Consider the following 20056-nt stretch of genomic DNA (forward strand, 5'->3'; position numbering starts at 1 on the left):
AATGTTTGTTCCCGACATTGAAATGATTAGGATGCTACTATAGGGAGCGATGGATTTTAGGTTGATGGTTGTGTCCATATAGACTAGAAACGCGTCAAAATTCAAATCAAATGCTAGATATTGCTTCTTCAGCCTGATAAAATGCAAAATAAAATATAAAATATAAAATATAAAATATATAGTTAAAAGTTATATTAGAAAATAATTTATTCATGTTAAAAGTTATGAGGATAAGATTTTCTCCTTAGATTAAATTTATTTTCTTGGATTGGATTTATTCATTTCCTATTTTAGGTTTTCCTTTGTCACCAGGTAATTATTATGAATTAATTAATTGGAGATATAAGTATTATATCTTTCCTTTCATGTTTTCCTTATCTTTCCTATTCTAGGATTCATGTAAGAGTATTTATATCCCTTTTCGTATCAATAAAATAATTCCGCTAAATTCTGAAAGACAGCATGGTATCAAAGCCTTGAAACAAACTTTAGAGTCTCCTAACGCTGGAAACATCCTACCTCATGCAGCCGGCAATCTTTGTCGTGCTGCAAGTCATTCCTCCGCCTTCTCCTCTTTAGTTTTTCTGTCAAAAAATTCCTCTCCCTACAGGCCCCGCCGCCATGATTTCCTCCTACAACCTTTTCTCGCCGTCAAAATTTCTCCTGCAGCCTTTTCTAGTGTTGAAATTCCCTCAAGCAACCATAAATCCTCTCTATCGACTGGAAAACTTCTTGCAAACCGCAAATTCCTGCAGGCTTCCTTAGTGAAGACGCATCTTCCTGCAGTCTTTCCGTTGCATCTAGATCTCCTACCTATCAATCCTGAAATTCCTGCATTCCAAGCCTTAGTTTACTTCTCTATCTTCCTCCAGTCGGATCGGTGTTTTAGAGAGTTAAGAATGGCAATGAAGAGAAGCGTTAATGATCTGAAGGGCGCATATCTAAACGGAAAGAGGGCATTTGTAAGGGCAAATCTAAATGCACCTCTCGATGATAACCTCAAGATCACCTACGATACCAGGATTAAGTCTGTCGCTTTGTTGACCTCACTTTTGGTTTAGGTCTAGTTTTCTCCTCTTTAGTAGCCTAGGGTCTAGCCATAGAACTTTCTTGTTGACTATTCTTAGAAAACTAGAAAATAAACTCTCACCATTAGAAACTCTAAACTCTTCTTTGCTCAACTTGAAGTTCCACATATTGGTCCTAACCTCTACCACTTAATAGGTGGGGTCAATATAGGAGAGCTCAAGGTGAGTCCCTATAGGACTGTTTAGCCTTAGGATTAACCCTGGATGTTGGTATGGAGCTACTTCACTCACTTGCACTCACTGTCACTCACTTTCACCTTCATTCATTCGCAACCCTAAACCCAAACTTGTTGACTTTCATACCTTAATCATTTGGGACAATCATGTAGATGGTCTCCTAGACCCACTAGACCTAGGTTGGGGTTTAGATAAAACCAGTACACACAGGACCCAAATGGAGATTCCATTGGTCCGGGGCTCGAATCAGGATAGTTGGCACCTCAATTTCACCAAAATACCCAACTCAGCCCAATATCCATCAATTTGATCCTAATTTCCCCCAATTTCAATTCAAAACTCAAATTCATCTTTCATATGATCAATTCAAACCAAATCTCAACCTAATTGACCCATAGTTTAAGCTCAATCTCAACTTAAATCCAAAACCCTCAATTTTGCCCCAATTTAGTCATATCTTCAAATGTCACCAAATTGAATGCCCAAACCCCAAAATTGACACACAATTTATGTTGAGAACCCTTTATGACATTCCCCTAAACCGTTTTAGGCCATCAATTTGGACCTAACCCAACATTGGCCTAACCCAAACCCAAGTTCAACCCAACGCCCCAAAATTCACTAAGTGCCAAAATTCACTAAATTGAACTCCCTAAATTGAACTCGTGCCAAAATTCACTAAATTGAACTCCCAAATCAACTCAAAATCACTCCAAATCTTTTCTAAACCTCTTATGACGACCATCTACACTATCTTGATCGATCAATTAAGCTCGGAACCAAAATTTTCATGGAAATTGAATTTGACGCATTTTCGACCCGGTCATCGACGAGATTGCCTGGACGACCTCGGATGATGAAACGGACTGCGTCGGCTCGTTCGGGGCGTCGACTTTGCTTAGGGAGGACATTCACTTTGAGGTGGTTTTGTGCACGCACAAGTTGGAAATTTTTTTAAATGTTAAATATTACAAAAAAAAATTAAAAAAAAATTTAATCCCTAACCTAACTCACGCTCTCAGGCTTCCTCCCCCATTTTGTCGCACGCCTGACAAATCCTTCTCCTTCCTGCTCGCGCACAGCCGAGCCCCATACGCAATCCTTATCGTGATTCTTATCTTTCGCCCTCCTCGAGCCACCCGCATGGAGGATCTCCCCCCTCTCTTCGCTCCCATCGCAATCCCTCGAACCGCAGCCCCCATGCGCCCCATACGCGATCTTTTATCGCTTGATCCTCTGTCTCTCCGTCGCTTCAAGGCTCGACTCGCCACCAGGTGAGTTCAGGTAAGCTTGCTCCTCCTTTCTTAGCTATATAAGCTTCTCTTAGGGAGAGGTTTAGGGTTGGCCGAAATTTTGAGAAGAGGAGGTGCTGCCGAAATCTTTTGGGGCTTATTCTTGAAGTTTACTTTGTTTGTTTTCTTCAAGAGGTAACCCTCTTCCTCCTTTCTGCAAGCATTTGAAGGAATTATCTTTTTTATTCTACTTTCATGCCGTGGGTTTAATGTGCTCATAATTTATAAAGATGTATTTTGGCAATTTTGCCTTGATGATTTCTTGCCTGGCGAAAAGAATGATCCTTTTAGTCTGCATCACTTGGAATTGCTCCTGAATGTATTTTTTCTAATGCACCTGAAATTGGGAAATTAAGGTTACTTTAAGAACTAATTGAGTTTAATATTAAGAATGAGAATGGTTATAGAATTAGTGATGTGGGACATATAAGTGATATGCGCAAATTTTTTTTTAAAAAAAGAGCTAAGATTTATTCTCGAATTGGGGCTTAGTTTTGGCTCCCTGTGGTTGTCTTCTTTGCTCGAATTGCATGTTGAGTGAAAATTTAATTTTTCGAATTTCTTGGGGGCCTATTTTGAGGTCTCAGTTTTGCTCAATGCTGCTATTTACCTATTTGAAGTACATGCTAGATGGAATATTTTGATTTGGGGCTTGATTTGATGTTGGTTCCCTATTATTGTTGCCCTTGTTTGAAATGCATGCTGGAAGAAATTTTTATGTTGGGTAATTATTTTGGTTGTCATGTTTCTTGTTATTCCCTTATTCGAATCACATGTTGAATGAAAATGTTGATTTGGGACTTGATTTTTGAGCTCTCTATTATTGTTACCCCTGTTCAAATATATGTTGGGACTCGTTTCAATGCTTTGAGATGTTGACTTTGGGGTTTGCCTGTCTTTTTCTGTTTCATGTGGTTGCCCCCCTTTCGAAACATATGAAGGTAATTTTATTTAAATTTGGAACTTTGAAAGTTTTGTTTTGGGGCCTTGTTTTGTTGTTTCTTTGTTGTCTTCTATGTTCGAAATGCACGAGCAGCTGAAATTTGGTTTCTAAGACCTTTTTGTATTTGGTTTGAGTCTTGGTTTTTGCTCCTTACAACTGTTTTTCTTTGGTGCCTTCTATGTCTGAAATGCACGAGCAGCTGAAAATTGGTTTCTAAGACTTTTTTGTAGTTGGTTTGAGTCTTGATTTTTGCTCCTTACAACTGTTGCCCTTGTTCAAATGCATGTTGGAATCTATTTAGCTTTTAAGTATTTGGCTTCAGATGCTTGGTTTTATTTCCTGATATTTCCCCTGTTCAAAATACATGTTGGAGTTTATTATCAATGCTTTGAGGAGCCTGTTTTAGTGGCTTGGTTTGTCTCTTATGGATGTTACCCCTGTCTGGATTGGAGTTGGTGGCTTCTCTGGATATTCCTGGCCGTGAGCCTTCCTATTGTGAGCTTTCCTGTTGAGTTGGGGATTTATATCTTAAATGGTTGGTGGCCTTCGTAGTCGTGAGCCCTCCTGGTCGTGCTTTCCTGCCTATGAATTCTTTGTGTATGGCTTGGGCTCAAATTGCACTCTTTGTTGTCCCTGGTCGTGAGCCTTCTCCTGTGGCTCCTTTGTGTTGAGAGTGGGTTGGTGGTTTCCTTTGCTGCCCCGGTCGTGAGCACTTATATTGAAATCTTGGGTGATGTCGGGTTCATATGGTATTAGAAACTTTGGGCTTTAGTTGGAATTGAATATTCTGATGTTTGTAAATTGAAATATTTTAATTTTAGTTGTTTGGAAGAATTTGAATACCCCTTTCGAGGAATAATTTATCAGGTGTTTGAAAATGTTTCGAGGCCCAATTTTGCGGGAGAAATTGGTTGCAAAAAAAAAGGAAGGGAAGGATCTTTTGATGTTTGGAGAATTCGGGAATAGTTAGGAGGTTTCTGGATTGTGTCTTTTGGAGACGTTTCATGGCTAGTCCGAGGAGTGTGCTCCACCTTTTTTACACATTTAAGAAAGTCCCACCAGTCAAATGTTTTAAGCTAACCCTCCTGCCGCTTTGGTTTTTTTTTTTTTTTCTAAATTGGTTTTAGAGGTGGGTAAGTATTCTTTCTTTTTCATTCCTTGATTTTTAGTTTGTTTTCCTTGTTTCTTGGTTTAGGCTTTTTGTGCTTATGTCTGATACATAAGTGAGCATATATAGTCTTTTGCTATATATGAATCAAGCAAGGTCGCAAGTAGGTCGGTTTTATTTTGGGGCTTAGGGCGATGATGACAAAGGCACACCGGTGGTAGAGCGAAATGATGTTTCATCCTACATCAGGACCAAATCCAGTGACCCGGTGAACTGTAGGATGATAATATCATTCACCGACACAAGACTAGCGGGAGACTCGTACCTTCTTAGATTGTTGGTGGTCCTACACCCGACGACGTAATCGACTCGTGGACAATCACATCCTTCAAAATCAATAAGAACATAAACACTATTTGCCCTACGCCCGACGACGTAATCGACTCGTGGACAATCACATCTTTCAAAATCAATAAGAACATAAACACTATTTACAAAAAAAAAATATTTTCGCTACAAAAAATTAATACAACTTCCTTTTGTATGCCTGAAATTCATGTGAATGCTAAAATATAAATTTTAAATGTGTTATAACTTGGTTGTCCACTTGTTGATTACCGGTACTGGACTGAGGATCACCCTCCTAAGTTAAGTTTAGTAGGACACCCTTCTAGTTGAGTGTCGAATTCTATACATTCGGGTGACCGATAGTAGCCTTCGACGTCCCTTGAGTACATATATATAGTATCTGAGCCTAGCCCCGACCCAAATGCTTGCGGTTTTCTCTTCAGGTTTTTCGTATGACTTTATTGTATCTTTTACTAAAGCACTCGTGGTCTTTTTTTCGGGATCTTCCAGTGTTCTCGATAACTTTCTTTGAGTTGTCATTCACTATTTTCCTCCAAGTTTTTCGTCGTAGGTCATTTGTCGCTTTTTCTCGAGTTTTTCAGGTGGTACTTTTGTTGCTCATTTTTACTTATACAATGCATGCTAGCTCGTTTCTTAAATTCTATCACTATGCTTATATCTGCAGCATCAATCACACTTAAAAGAGCAACAGACCTCTCAGGTATACAGGTTTGTTTTACATTTACAGCGTTTTACTTTACAGCATACCTTACTGTTCTTCTCTACTGTATATTTTGTTGTTTTCTTATATTGCATACTTTACTGCTCATATACATACTGTGTTGTCACTGTTTTCCTTTGTTATACTTGCTACTATTTCTTTTACACACTATACCTTAGAGTAGGAAGCTAGTAGTTGGTTTTATAGGAGGTACCTGGCAGCAAACCGTTGACTCTGCAATTGTATGTACACTTAAAATTAATATCGAACTCAAAGGTGCTACGACGAGGAGCTTGGAGCTAGCATTGTGGGCAGCACGGTCATCTTCAACAGCAGCAAAACATGTCTACATCAGCTAAATCATTCTTTTCCATCCTTTTCCTAGAATTAAACAACAATCCATAGAACTTCAAGGTTGTTTGTTATGCGACATAAATTCTCAACTTATCTTCAGGTCTTTGTATAGTTCTACTATATAATATAAGCCCTAACACGTCTTAGGATTCCGATGTTGTCGTTCGTCACGACCTAAATCCTCACATCTTTCAGGCTATTCGTGTGATCGTTTCATACGAATGTAAGTCCTAACTAATAAAATTTGCAGAATGAAACATTTAAATATTTTTCCTCTAATTTGAAGTCAAACCATAGGATAGCTTGGAAAGTTACCGAGGTTCTCCTACGGATCTATGACATCCCCTAGTCTCCCTTCCTTTGAATTCTAAAATAAAAATGTTCTAAACTTGAGTCACTCCCCTTTCACACATCTTTATCCGATCTCGTTGAAAAGTCTTATTCCTTCAACCTTCTTGAAGAGAGTATCCTCTGATTTTTATCGAGAGTTTTCTTAGTTGACTTCGGTTATCTAAGATGTAATTAACTATAAGGGTTGAACTCAGCTTAATATAAATCCTATTTAATTTTTCATATTAAATATGAGAATTTATCGGCTTATAAATAAAAAATATACATACTGTGTTGTCACTGTTTTCCTTTGTTATACTTGCTACTATTTCTTTTACACACTATACCTTAGAGTAGGAAGCTAGTAGTTGGTTTTATAGGAGGTACCTGGCAGCAAACCGTTGACTCTGCAATTGTATGTACACTTAAAATTAATATCGAACTCAAAGGTGCTACGACGAGGAGCTTGGAGCTAGCATTGTGGGCAGCACGGTCATCTTCAACAGCAAAACATGTCTACATCAGCTAAATCATCCTTTTCCTAGAATTAAACAACACTCCATAGAACTTCAAGGTTGTTTGTTATGCGACATAAATTCTCAACTTATCTTCAGGTCTTTGTATAGTTCTACTATATAATATAAGCCCTAACACGTCTTAGGATTCCGATGTTGTCGTTCGTCACGACCTAAATCCTCACATCTTTCAAGCTATTCGTGTGATCGTTTCATACGAATGTAAGTCGTAACTAATAAAATTTGCAGAATGAAACATTTAAATATTTTTTCTCTAAATTGAAGTCAAACCATAGGATAGCTTGGAAAGTTACCGAGGTTCTCCTACGGATCTATGACATCCCCTAGTCTCCCTTCCTTTGAATTCTAAAATAAAAATGTTCTAAACTTGAGTCACTCCCCTTTCACACATCTTTATCCGATCTCGTTGAAAAGTCTTATTCCTTCAACCTTCTTGAAGAGAGTATCCTCTGATTTTTATCGAGAGTTTTCTTAGGTGACTTCGGTTATCCAAGATGTAATTAACTATAAGGGCTGAACCCAGCTTAATATAAATCCTATTTAATTTTTCATATTAAATAATGAGAATTTATTGGCTTATAAATAAAAAAATTTTCGCAGACCAAACGGATACCTCACATCTTTCAAGCTATTCGTGTGATCGTTTCATACGAATGTAAGTCGTAATTAAATAAAATGAGTAAGATGAAGCATTTAAATAATTCTCCTCTAAATTGAAGCCAAACCATAGGGGAGACTGGGAAGTCATCGAGGTTCTCCTTAGGATCTGTGACATCCCCCTGTTCTTCTTCCTTTCGATTCTAAAAGTAAAATGTTCCAAATTTGAGTCATTCCTCACTTTACACCTCTTTGTCTGATCTTCTTAAAAAGTCCTATCTCTTTGAAATTCTTGAAGATAACACCCCCTGATTTTTATCGATAGTTTTCTTAGGTGACTTCGATTATCTAAGATGTAATTAACTATAAGGGCTTGCCTTCATAGGAAACTTTTGCAAACCCAGCTTAATATAAACCCTATTTAATTTTTCATATTAAATAGGGGAACTTGTTGGCTTAAAAAAATGGTTTTTGCAGCCCCAACGGATGTCATATATTTCTTAACTTATTTGATTGAGTCTTACCCTCAAGTCTTGTGGTTTATCCTACGGGATAGATACATAGCTTGCGGTGTAGTGCTCTTTCATCTAAACTTTGAAAGACATGGGATCCATTTTATATATATATATATATAAATTAAATGTCTTTCCAAAGCGGGCGACGGGATTTCGATTCCGGCGGCCAACAAATTCCAACGGCCAACTCCTTGACTTTTTAGTGTTGACATGCTCCCAACATCAATTACTTGAGAGAGCTCAGATCCAAGGTCATTCTCTGCAGTCATCCGGGCCACCCTAAAGGTGTCACTTCAAAATACAGTCTCGTGCCTAAGATATTAGAAATACTTGGAGTTTACGTTGAGATGGCCAATGATTCCATTGGCGAGGAAATGGAGAAAATCGTCGCTACACTACCTGATGACGATGTCCTCCATGTGAATGTGAGATTCTATAAGGAAGAAGAGAAGAATGATCCAGCGTTTGCTTCAATATAGGGTGTTACAAAGTACTTGAAACGTGTTATTATTGGCTTCCTCATGCATAAGGAACTTGACTACCTTGTCGGGGATGTTGCGAATCCAAAGCGAACATTTGTTGCTATTTTTGGTGGTTCAAAGGTTTCAACAAAGATTGGAGTGATGGAGTCGCTCTTAGAGAAAGTTGATATCCTTCTTCTTGGAGGAGGAATCATTTTCACATTCTACAAGACACAAAGACATGGTGTTGGTTCCTCTCTTGTTGAGGAAGATAAACTTGGTCTAGCAATAGCACTTATTGAGAAGGCAAAGCCGAAATGAGTGAAATTTATTGTACCCTCTGATGTCATTGTAGCAGAAAAGTTTGTAGTTTATGCAAACAGCAAGGCAGTGCTAGCATTTGCCATCCATGAGGGCTAGATGGGTATCGACATTGAACTGGATTCCATTGAGACATTCAAAGAAACTCTTGACAGCACTAACACCATTATCTAAAATAGGCCCATGGGTGTCTTTGAGTTTAAGAAGTTAGCTTTTGGAAAAGGTGTCGCAAGCATATCATCAGCGGTGGCAACTCTATCGCCACCACGGAAAAAGTAGGGCTTCCCATTAAGATGAGCCACATCTCAACACACGGTCGTGCGAGCTTGGAACCTCTGTAAAGAAAATCACTACCATGTGTGCTTTCTTTTTTTTCCCGCACCAAGCCCTCATTTAGAGCCCTCCTCCCAAGCTTTTTCATGCAACAGGCCCTTCTCTGAAATTTTTCCCTCCGCAACCCTACCTTCAGAGCTTTTTCCCTATAGCAGACCCTCATCCGGAGTTTTTCCTTGCAACTAGCCCTCCTCCAGAACTTTTTCCTCCCTGCAGCAGGCTCTCCTTTGGAGCTTTTTACTGCAGCAGCCTCTCCTCCGAAGCTTATTTTTGCAGAAGGCCCTCCTCCGGGGCTTTACCTGCAGCAAGTCCTACTTCGAGGCATTTTCTTGCAGCAGGCCCTCTTCCGGGGCTTTTTCTTGCAACAAACCCTCTTCCAGGGCTTTTTCTTGTAGCAAACCCTCTTTTAGGAATTTTCCTTAAAGGAGACCTTCCCCCAAAGTTTTTTTTTTTTTTTGCCCTAAGAAGATTTTTCATGCATTAGAACCTCCTAGTTGTTTTTTTCCTTGCAGACCATACCCATACAACTTTTCATATATGTTATCTACCTAAGAAGATTTTTCATGCATTAGAACCTCCTAGTTTTTTCCTTGCAGACCATACCCATACAGCTTTTCATATATGTTATCTATTTTCTTATAAACTTCCTTGCAATATTACCTGTAGGAACCTTCCACCTGCTTATAAACAATGAAGAAATCACAGTAAAAGACAACCGCAGTCAACTAAAAATATCCCTAAATGCTCTTGGAGTTGATAACCAAGTACAAGAGAAGACTTCAAGTTCTACCTCACAAAGAATATTTCTCGCCCCTTGTTTGATATGTTCAAATCCAAGTTGACCATGGTTGTCAACCATGTTTCAATTTGAAGGAGAGTGTTAAAAGCTATATTACGAAATAATTTATTATTATTAAAAACTATGAGGATTAGATTGATTTCCTTGGATTTGATTTATTTTCTTTCCTAGTTTGGATTTATTTCCTTAAATTGGATCTATTCCTTTCCTACATTAGGTTTTCCTATTTTATGTCATTTTTTTTTATCTTCAAATAATTAGAATAAATTAATTAATTGGAGATATAGGTATTTTATCTTTCATTTCATGTTATTTATTTTTCTTATCTTTCATATTCCAATATTCATGTAAGAGTAATTATATTCATTTTCATATCAATAAAATAATTTCACTGAATTTTAAATGTTAGTATATATTAATATATCAAGCCTAGATACATTAACAAAAACAAAAGTTGGATATAACCAATAAATTATCATCAACAAAGCCACCTGCCCAACCACAAAAGTAAAGCCTTGAAGATATGCAACAAATTAGCATGACAAAAATTCAATTTTAGCATGTCATGTATCTAATGTTAATGTGCTTGGATTAAGACACTACTAAAGATGGCACCTGAGGCGTCGTCATATATCTTAAAAAAATTTTGAGAAATCAAGTAATAAAAACATTGGGACAGCACACATCAATTCTTTAATGGAATCAAAAGTTTTTATCTATAAGGAAGTTGTTGATATTTGTCATGTCTTGATGCATTAGTAAAAAGAGTCATGCTAGTGATAAATCGATTAATCGAGCTATAATTAAAAATGGCCAAATCATAAAATTTGACAGGCAATAGTCATAGATTTCTTTTGAAGGATTACGAACAAGTAAAATTTGAGGTAGTTTCACATCTTAACTAAATATAATCTAGGGATGCAAACAAAAATAAGTTATTCCGGCATGATATGAGCTTATGGATTAGAATCTAGTCGTCATATGAGCTCAATATGAACTTCAATCTAGCCATGAATGGGCATGGGTCTTCAATGGCATGTGTTGCATCTCCTATGCTAGGTTTACGAAATAAAATCAATTGAATGTACACGTTGTCACGATTCTAAGAAGACCGGAACTTCTAAAATAAGCACATATTCAAAAATGTCAGTTAATTATAAACTTCAATTCTCATCAATAAGCAACAAAATTAAAATTATTTGTATAATTTCAAAAGCTGGAGTTAGATAATTTTCCAATGCATGTTGTCAATAAAAATGCTAGTATTTCATATGTAATATTTCATTTTTTTTTCTTTATTTATGTATTTCAATCCACTTAATGGGATAAAGGCTTGTTATTGTTGTAATTATGTATTGCAAAACTTTAAGGTATTATGTTTGTACATGCCTATGTACTTGATACTAAATCTATTGCAAATTTTTTTCACTTTTCAGGATTCTTCATACTTAAAGGGGAAAGAAAAAAATTTTGAGCATCTCATTGAAATTTATTGGCTGATTTGCATCTTATCTAGCGGCAAACAATTATCAAGCTCATAGATTCATGGACTATGGAAAAAAGAAGACTTATTTTAAAACAATAAATTGAACTATTTGAATTTAGATGAGATCAGAATGTTTACATCAGTATCACTAATATGTTTTATGTCTTTTATAGCCTCCAAACTCCACCTCAACTTCCATTAAATGGTCCTTAAAATTTATAGCAAAAATAAAAAATTTATCTCAACTGCAGTTCATCTCAAATGATTCCAATTGCATTTAAGCTAATGCCAAAGTTGCATGTCTATCATTTTTAGAAAGTTGCATCACCTGAGAATCACACTTCTAAAATCACCTGACTATAGCTACTCAACCTTTAGTTCTTAGTTGCAATCTCTTCATAACCGTCATAAATCTATAATTTCCGAAGCTTCATCACTAGAGGATGATCCCTTAACTTATATTGTTCGACTTTAGATGTCTGACTACAACCACTCATCATTCGTCGCTAGTCCATAGACACCCGAAAATAATTACTTGTCTATAACTACTCAACCTCTATTGATTTGTCCCTTAAAACATACCATCTAATTATGATTTATCGACCTCAGTCACTTGACTATGGTCCATTGACCATCGTCACTTCCTTGCAACAATTCATACACTAATGCCATACAAGATGCACCCATTGTCACTAATGTTCATGCCCACCAACAACATTTCCGGGTATCGCCTATAAAATTAATGCATGTCATTGAGGATTGATATCACTTATTCAGCTAAAGCACATTGTTGAGGCAATTCATAGTATATCAAGTTGATGCATGTTGTTGAAGTGCATCATTGCATCTTAAAACTCTAAGATGGCACACCATGAAGAAGCATAAATAGGAATCAATAAGAGGATTTGGAGGGGTGCGCAAAAAATATTTCATTCGAGCATTGACTCATATGTTCCTGACGGCGTTCATGGAAAATTCAGGTGAAATCCCATTATTTCCCAAATGTGTTCCCGTTCATGTATTCGAGCTAAATTAAAGAAAAATCGGATCCTTCCCGCCTACATATTCAGGCACCATATTTAGAACCACCCCCCTTGCGGCTTCCATCTAATCGCAAAGTGTTCAGGCAAGCTTCCAACAACAACCCGGAATGTTCGAGCGAGCTTCCCACCAACCAACAACGCCCACTTGAAAGTTTAGTAAATAATGATTTACACAGTATCGGCGAAGAGATGCAGGAATGTTCGAGCGAGCTTCCCACCGACCAACAACGCCCACTTGAAAGTTTTGTAAATAATGATTTACACAGTATCGGCGAAGAGTTATAGGCAGAAGCGTTCGAAAAAATATATTGTGCCCACACTTTGAAAGTTTCCTAGTTCTGCCATTAAGTGGTGGACATTGTTCTATCTATAATAACCCTATGAAAGTAAGTGCGACCAAGTTTTCCACCCATATCCTTGGAGGGTCTGTCTATAAGAAAATTTTGATAGAAAACTAGTGATTTAGAAAGGCAGGTGATTGACATCATCTTTACTCACTAAAAAAATCTTAAAACACTAAATACCTTAAAAAGTATAAGTGCACTCAAAAAACTCAAAAAGATAAAAGCTTCAAAATGTATATGTATACTAAAAAAACTCAAAAAGCAAAGAGCCTCAAAATTTACAAAAAAAATCAAAAACCTCATAGAAACAAAGCCTCAAAATGTATAGGGTCATTAAAAAAACCTAAAAAAATAAGCCTTTGAAGGTTTTTTTATCTATTTAAAACTTTAAATCTCTAAATATTAAAGTCTAAGAAGCCACGTGATTCAAGCCATTCAAACAACTTTAAGTGCACAAAATATGAAGAAATTGAAGTCACTATGTTCCTATTGGGGGTAATATCTTTCCATCATATTGGATTCACCCGCCTCAATCACATACAAATAACTTAATTTTATATGTGGGACAAGTTCCCAAAAAGCTGAATCACTTTTATAAGAAGAATAAGAATTCTTTGAACATAATATCGATCGAACATTCGATAGATAGATAAATAGAAGTCTTATTTCACATTCGTATATAAAATTATTGGATCTACATAATGTCAACATGCATCTTCATTTGTATTATCATATATTACATTGACTTTTGCAGTCTTTAAATCATCAAAACTTCTGCCTCAACTTCGGTAAGCAATCTCCTTTCCATTGAAGTCAACCTTAAATTAATTCTACTAACATCAATAAAAAAACATCACTAGTCATTGTCAACATCATGTCATCAATTCCCAAAACTATACAATATTTCTTCAAACCGTTATCTTTTAGAAAATTTAATCAAGGTTTAATTTTGCACTAACATTTTGAATGAATGAAGTTCACTCACTGACAACAAAAAAACATATATATTCTTGATGCTCTTTATAAAGACGTATTGGAGCTTGCAGGGAGAAAAAATATTACGCCTAAATAGAATAATATTTAATCTTTTTTAAGACAAGGAATTGGAGCTCAAAAAAAGAAAAAAAAAATCTCAAATTTCCGTTCATAAGAAACAAACTCGTGCTCTTGATGAAGAAACAGTAAGGCACGAAAAGGGGAACTATGTTACACCTAAACATGATAGTATTTAAACTCTATTAAGAGAACAAGTTGAAATTCACAAAACAAAAATTGAAGCATGTAAAGGGAGGAAGCTAAGAGTTTAGTCCTGATACCAACGACCATCAACAATTGCCACAAACTGTCACTCATGGTTGTTGTAGTGCAATTACAATCATATGATTATTATAGCTCATAGCTCATCTATAATCTTCGGGTTGTATTGTCTAATCACTGTAACATGATCACTGTTATTTATCAGCCTATGTTGTAACATGACCACGTCTTCTCCGACTAGAGATAAGAGTAGAAATTTGAAACGTCAAATACATAGTGAATAATTCTAACTCGACAAAGACACGTGATTTTTCCTTTCCCAAACTCTTCATGTAAGATTTTGTTGTCTTGTATTATTTATATCTCCATTTACAGCAAATGTTTATCAAGACTTATTTTTTCTATTTGAAAATTATCTCGCATGCTACGAGATTCTAAGATACGGCACAACATAATTTTCGGATGCTTTCATAAACTCAAGACGTCCAACCCACAAAAAAATCAATAAATCATCATATAGCTGCCGATCGGTATGAAAGAGAAGGCGCAGAAAAAAGTAGATTAGCTTTTCCTCCTGCGGATGAGGAGACATTGCCCGTGATCTACAAAGGCAACAGTACGCGGAGAAGGTGGCGCACCCCAATAGAGTGGTTCGCCGAGCATAATGAGTTAATCACGGTGCAGGAGATTTACCTGCGCCTGAGCGGTCTCAATGCGGCGGCGAGCGAGCGGAAGAAATCGCTGGAGCAGAGCTTCCACGATGAGCTTTGCCGCGCCGCCGGCGTTCATCTTCCCGACGAGAGTTGGGCGACGAAGTGACGCTCTCGGAGAGTTAGGTCAGGGAAGACCAAAAATTGATTTGATTTCAGCCACATTTCCATACCAATTAATTTGTAATTTGTATGTTTATTTGTGTAAAATTTTAATTTTAAAATAATATCAGAAATATCATTAAAATTAACTCATCAAAACTAACTAATATATTTTCGAGCACATATTTTAATATCATTTCAACTAGAATACTATGTATGTAAATATAAAAATTTAATTGATAGATAAATAAATACTTATGACTTCAAAAATATTTATGTAAAATTCATAAGGTTGGGTTTGGCAAAATACTTATTGGATGATAATTTTGATTTATTTGACATAGAATATGAATAATATTTATAAAACTACATTTATTAGATTTATTTGTTTGTTAACATTTTATAGGGCATGTCAAAAGAAAAATTAAATTAAGATGGGGGTGTTTAGTTGCAAAAATTCAATATTCATATTTTTTTAGATGATAGGATAAGATATATATATGTGTTGGATCTTATTTATCTTTCTATCAATTATGTCAAAATCTCATTGAAATAGAGAAAGAAGAAGAGAGTTAAAAGGTTAGTATAGAGAAAAAGATCACACAAGAAAATACATCATTCACCATGAATGAGTGGGCAAATAGTCTAAAAAACTTGTATCTCCCTAATATCCTCTTTTATAGGCAGGTATTTGGGTTCGAGTGATACAAGAATAATACAAAATAGGTTAGGCATGCTAGATTCTTCAAAGCCAAATAATGAGGCATATATCCGATCTAGGAACTCAAAATCGGATTGATAAACATATATCAAACTTGGGAGTTACTAGTTTTTATGGTAATCATCCGATGATTCTTTGGGCTTGTGAGACTACCTAAGCTGAGTCATTTTGACTGGTTTAAAGTTGCCTTCAAGCAAGTACTTCATGAGCTTAGTGGATGTATTGATATAGTTAACTCAAGAGTGTGTCTTGATTATGGCAAGTAAATATCTTACACCCAACCTGAGAAATCCTCCTCGAACCCACCTCATGATTCTACCTTGAGCTCAGCTGGCCATTGCTTATCTTCGTGTTTCGGTTATAAGATTTTGCCCTCAAAATATTTAATGAAGATTCTCTTTTTTTTTTGTTGATGTTGCTTGTATGGTTGATCGTAGAGTTGAGATGTGGAAATGGTTGATCTTATTTGGTTGGCTATGAACGAGGACAGGCAAAATAACTTATAATACAAGCTTATTCATAAGCTTCATAGGAATATTATCAAAAGTAAATATCAATTAAAATCCATCAATATCCAAATTCTCATCAACAAAGCAAACTTTTCTTTTCACAGAGAATGCAACTCATAGCATTAACATCAATTAAAAAGGTTTCAACCAATTATAAAGTCATGTTAACCACACATCAACAAAGCATTTTTTTTTTTCTCAACGGGGTGCTCGCCATTGCACCAACAGGCCTCCGTGCACATCATTATGCCACCGCTCAAGCTCCTACATGCATGCTGCTACACTCATGAGCACAATGTTACGCTCATTTGCTCGCACGCAAGTACATGTGCACCTGAGCACAAATGCATATGCTCCCAAATGTGCGCAACAGTTGCCAACAATGACAATGAAAGCATGATTATTTTTTTTAGAAGTGTCTAGTTTATCATTTTTTGATATTTCATGCTCAATGAGTAAATTCAGATAATCTAAAATGTCAACGATTTTCATTTCAATTAACATACAAAGTTCTAAGATGTCTAAATTTTGGATGAAAAAAAAAATAATAAACTTATATTTTCATATGAAATAAATATTGATGTAAAAAATAGGAAACAAGTGATATTTTCATTAAGGAATTTTAATCGAGTATGAATGCTGATGAATTTTGAATAAAAAAAATTATTCCAAAATAAAATTCATGGTCATTAGGGCTCTGATTTCAACAAGTTTGTACAACTTCTATACAATATTTAGTAAAATTTTAAATTTTTTATTTTAATATGACAAATACATTCCATTCTACAATATATCAAGAATTATACAGTAATAATTCTTAAATCTTTGTCTGTCTAAGTCTATCTGAAATTTAGCTAAACAAAATATTCAAACATAAGAAAATAACAATAAAATTAAAATCTGAAATATCCTACTTAGAGTCGAATGAATATTTATATTGACCCAACATAAAAACATTGGCAGTTTGGAAATGAAAAAACATGGATTGAATCCTTGGCTTAATTGGAGGATATAAGAGGTAATTATTTGAATTATTATGTTTTAATTAAAAAATATATAAATCATCTTATATTTCAAAAAATAAAACTCCAAAAATTATGTAAAAATTGTCAATAAATATTGAATTGTGTCTGAAACATTTTGATGAAAGTAATTTGTAAAACATACACTATTACAAAGATGTTAAAAAATATATATTTTATTTTTAGAAATGCACACATTTTTTATCATATTGAATTTCGATGGTATTATATTCTGATAGCTCATGCAAAGTAAAAGTTTTTTTTAGTAAGAAAATGTAACTCATGCAAGATAAAAGTTTCTAGTTTGCAATACCTCCAGAGGCTCATTGTTTTATGCATCACAAATTTGGATACGTGAAGCAAATGAAACTCTTCACAAAAAAACTTGTGTAAGTCTCCATTCAGACTTTATGAGTTCCTCTCTTCTCATGCTTCTTATGAGACGTCGTGTCCTACATTGATGCTATATCAAAGCTGATGCGTCTCACCAACCACCATTATGTATCAATTTTGTATTCCCTATTATTGTAAATATTACCAATGCGTCAACTTGCACAAAAATCATCTGGACTCTTAGGGGGTGTTTGATAGCGCCCACTCACAAGATTTATCATCGGATTTATGAAATCCAAAAAAAAAAAAAGTGCAACTTTCCTAGATTTATGAAATTTTGGATTTAATGTCTGGATTTTGCCTTTGATTCAACTTAAATTTAGATTCACTAAATCCAGCTAAGAGGTGGATTTAATGGATTTATGATATATGGATTTACTGAATCCTACTAATGTTAAATCCTGCTTGAAGCCAAACACCCCCTTAAAAGCCATATCCTTTCTTTTATTTTGTTTAACTATTTTTTGTATAGATTTAAAGATTAAAATATATATTTTATGATGTTATTGCTTTTCTCATCTCCAAATAAGTGATTTTCATGGTTAAACTTTATAATCAATCAAACATATTGTGAAAAAAAAAAACTTTACATTTGTTTTACACTAAATTATGAAGTACATTGATCCTAAATATTTGTTACCAAACAAGCCTCAATGAGTATCTTATGCATTTATTAGCATATTTAAAAATAAAAAAGTTAATAATAATGAAATTAGACATCCAACTAAAATTTATGTTGCATATCAAAATCAAGAATATGTTATTCAATTTAAAAATCTAGTAAAATGATTATGAATCAATAGAGCAAAAATTAACAAATGTTATAAAATATTTATTACTTATATGTTGTGTCCAGATTCATTGGTTTATAGAAATTGGTACTTTCAAGGCTATGTAGGATTTAAATATATAAATATTATATTTTCACATTATTAAATTGTATAAAAAACTGTTTATTGAGACTCTAACAAGCCTAGAAGGTCCATTTTTTTCAAAATATAGTGGTCATGTACTAGCATGGTATATCCATAGTGTCTTGTTTGGTGTTGCTCTGATAAAGTCAAAGAAGAAAGGGTCGGAAAAAGTGTTGGTGGAAGCTAGGAGTGTCGAGGGACAAAAGCTTTTGGTCTGTCAATATCTTGACCCAAAAACTGTTAATTGGGTACCACAATCAGAGACATTTGGCGGGATGACTAAGAATGATTGTAAAGCTTTTGATTCCCAAAAGATTAAGGTGAAGGCAATGGTTTTTGCTCGAATAACCAATAAATGGCTCGTCTGATTGCTCACATTTATACTACTATCGTGAGATGTCTAGAGTTGAAGGTTGATTAAAACTCAAGGTGGCAAATCAGAATGTGTGAAAGTAGTTTATTTCACGTATGACTTATCTATTATTTTCAAAGTATTGCCATTGACGACCCAATCTTTATTGAGGGGAAACCATCTTTGGTGCCCTCTAAGAATGCCCTGTCGGTTGCAGATCTATTGAGCACACAACATCAAGAGGCTAAAAGGATGTTGAGCCATACAAAGTCGAGCCTGCATAAGGGGAGGCATGGGTAGAAAAATAAGAAGTAGCACTTGCCTCTCCACGATTTTTTGCTCCTTCCTTCATTGACCTTCTTGTCAGTAACGAAGTGAGTCGCCATTCTCTAGACAGTTTGGCTGGATTTACTCAAGAGGAGCCCGAGCCCAACAATCATGAAAAGAGATGTTGTGAGGTTAAGCTCGTGTGACTAGTTCAAGCAACCCGCCCCTTTTTCTGTCTTGGAAGAAATGAAAGGGATCCTTATTTAAGTGGATTTCAATGTAGGATGGGAAGGCAAAGGTAAGCACCAGCTCATACGGTAGGATTGTGTTGACTAATTTTAGAAATGATTGGTGTTTTGATTCCTCAACAGAGTATCACTACTCATTGTCGTTGGCCATTGTCATCTGGTCTCCCACCTACAAAGAGATCCTTGTGGATTAAAGCTTGCTCGCCCAGTGTTGCATTACCAACAAATAACAGTTGATGGCCTAGGAAACATTTCATCTCCAATCGATGGTCCTTGAGGAACATGAAGTACAACGGAAGATTGAATGGAAGTTGGCAGCCTGTGAGGAGAGGGAGAAGGCGGCTAAAGCCTAGATACCCAAATAGTCATAGTTGTTATCGGCTACCCAGGGAGAGAACCGAGCCTCGAGGGAGAAGATGGCGATAATGAAGACTTTATCAAGCTCTCCTCTCATCTTATTCAAGTGACTCTTCTTCTTTGAAAGTTGAAGGATGAAGTTTCCTTTGATGCATGTCTCACGGTGAAGGCACAATTGATTGATCCTGAGTAGACCAACATGAAGCAGTTTGCCACTCTGTTGTCTTAATTAGAGGTAGGGCTGTCAATTTGGCTCATTGTTCACGAACAACTCGTGTTCGACTCGTTCATTAAGCTTAACAAGTCGAACACAAACCTAACGAGTCAAACACGAACAAAAGTTTGTTCGTTTTGTGTTCGTCTCAAATTGGCATGAAAGATATGAAATATATATATATATATATATAT

The 20056-nt window shown here is 35.7% G+C and overlaps 1 protein-coding gene and 1 pseudogene across 2 annotated transcripts in view; one reads left to right on the top strand and one right to left on the bottom strand.

Moving 5' to 3' along the window:
* The window catches only part of LOC110029790 (cell morphogenesis protein PAG1), a 62841-nt gene extending 47925 nt beyond the window's left edge, over positions 1–14916 (bottom strand). For both annotated transcript variants that reach the window (XM_020732237.1, XM_020732227.1), the window contains exon 1: positions 14747–14916. In XM_020732237.1, the coding sequence (XP_020587896.1) occupies positions 14747–14842 (96 nt within the window). In that variant the 5' untranslated portion in view covers positions 14843–14916. The remainder of the gene's footprint in view (positions 1–14746) is intronic.
* Positions 900–9431, top strand: LOC110029800 (annotated as a pseudogene).
* Positions 14917–20056: the final 5140 nt, after the last annotated feature.

This window comes from Phalaenopsis equestris, unplaced genomic scaffold, assembly GCF_001263595.1.
Source record: "Phalaenopsis equestris unplaced genomic scaffold, ASM126359v1 Scaffold000002, whole genome shotgun sequence".
Classification (NCBI taxonomy): Eukaryota; Viridiplantae; Streptophyta; class Magnoliopsida; order Asparagales; family Orchidaceae; genus Phalaenopsis; species Phalaenopsis equestris.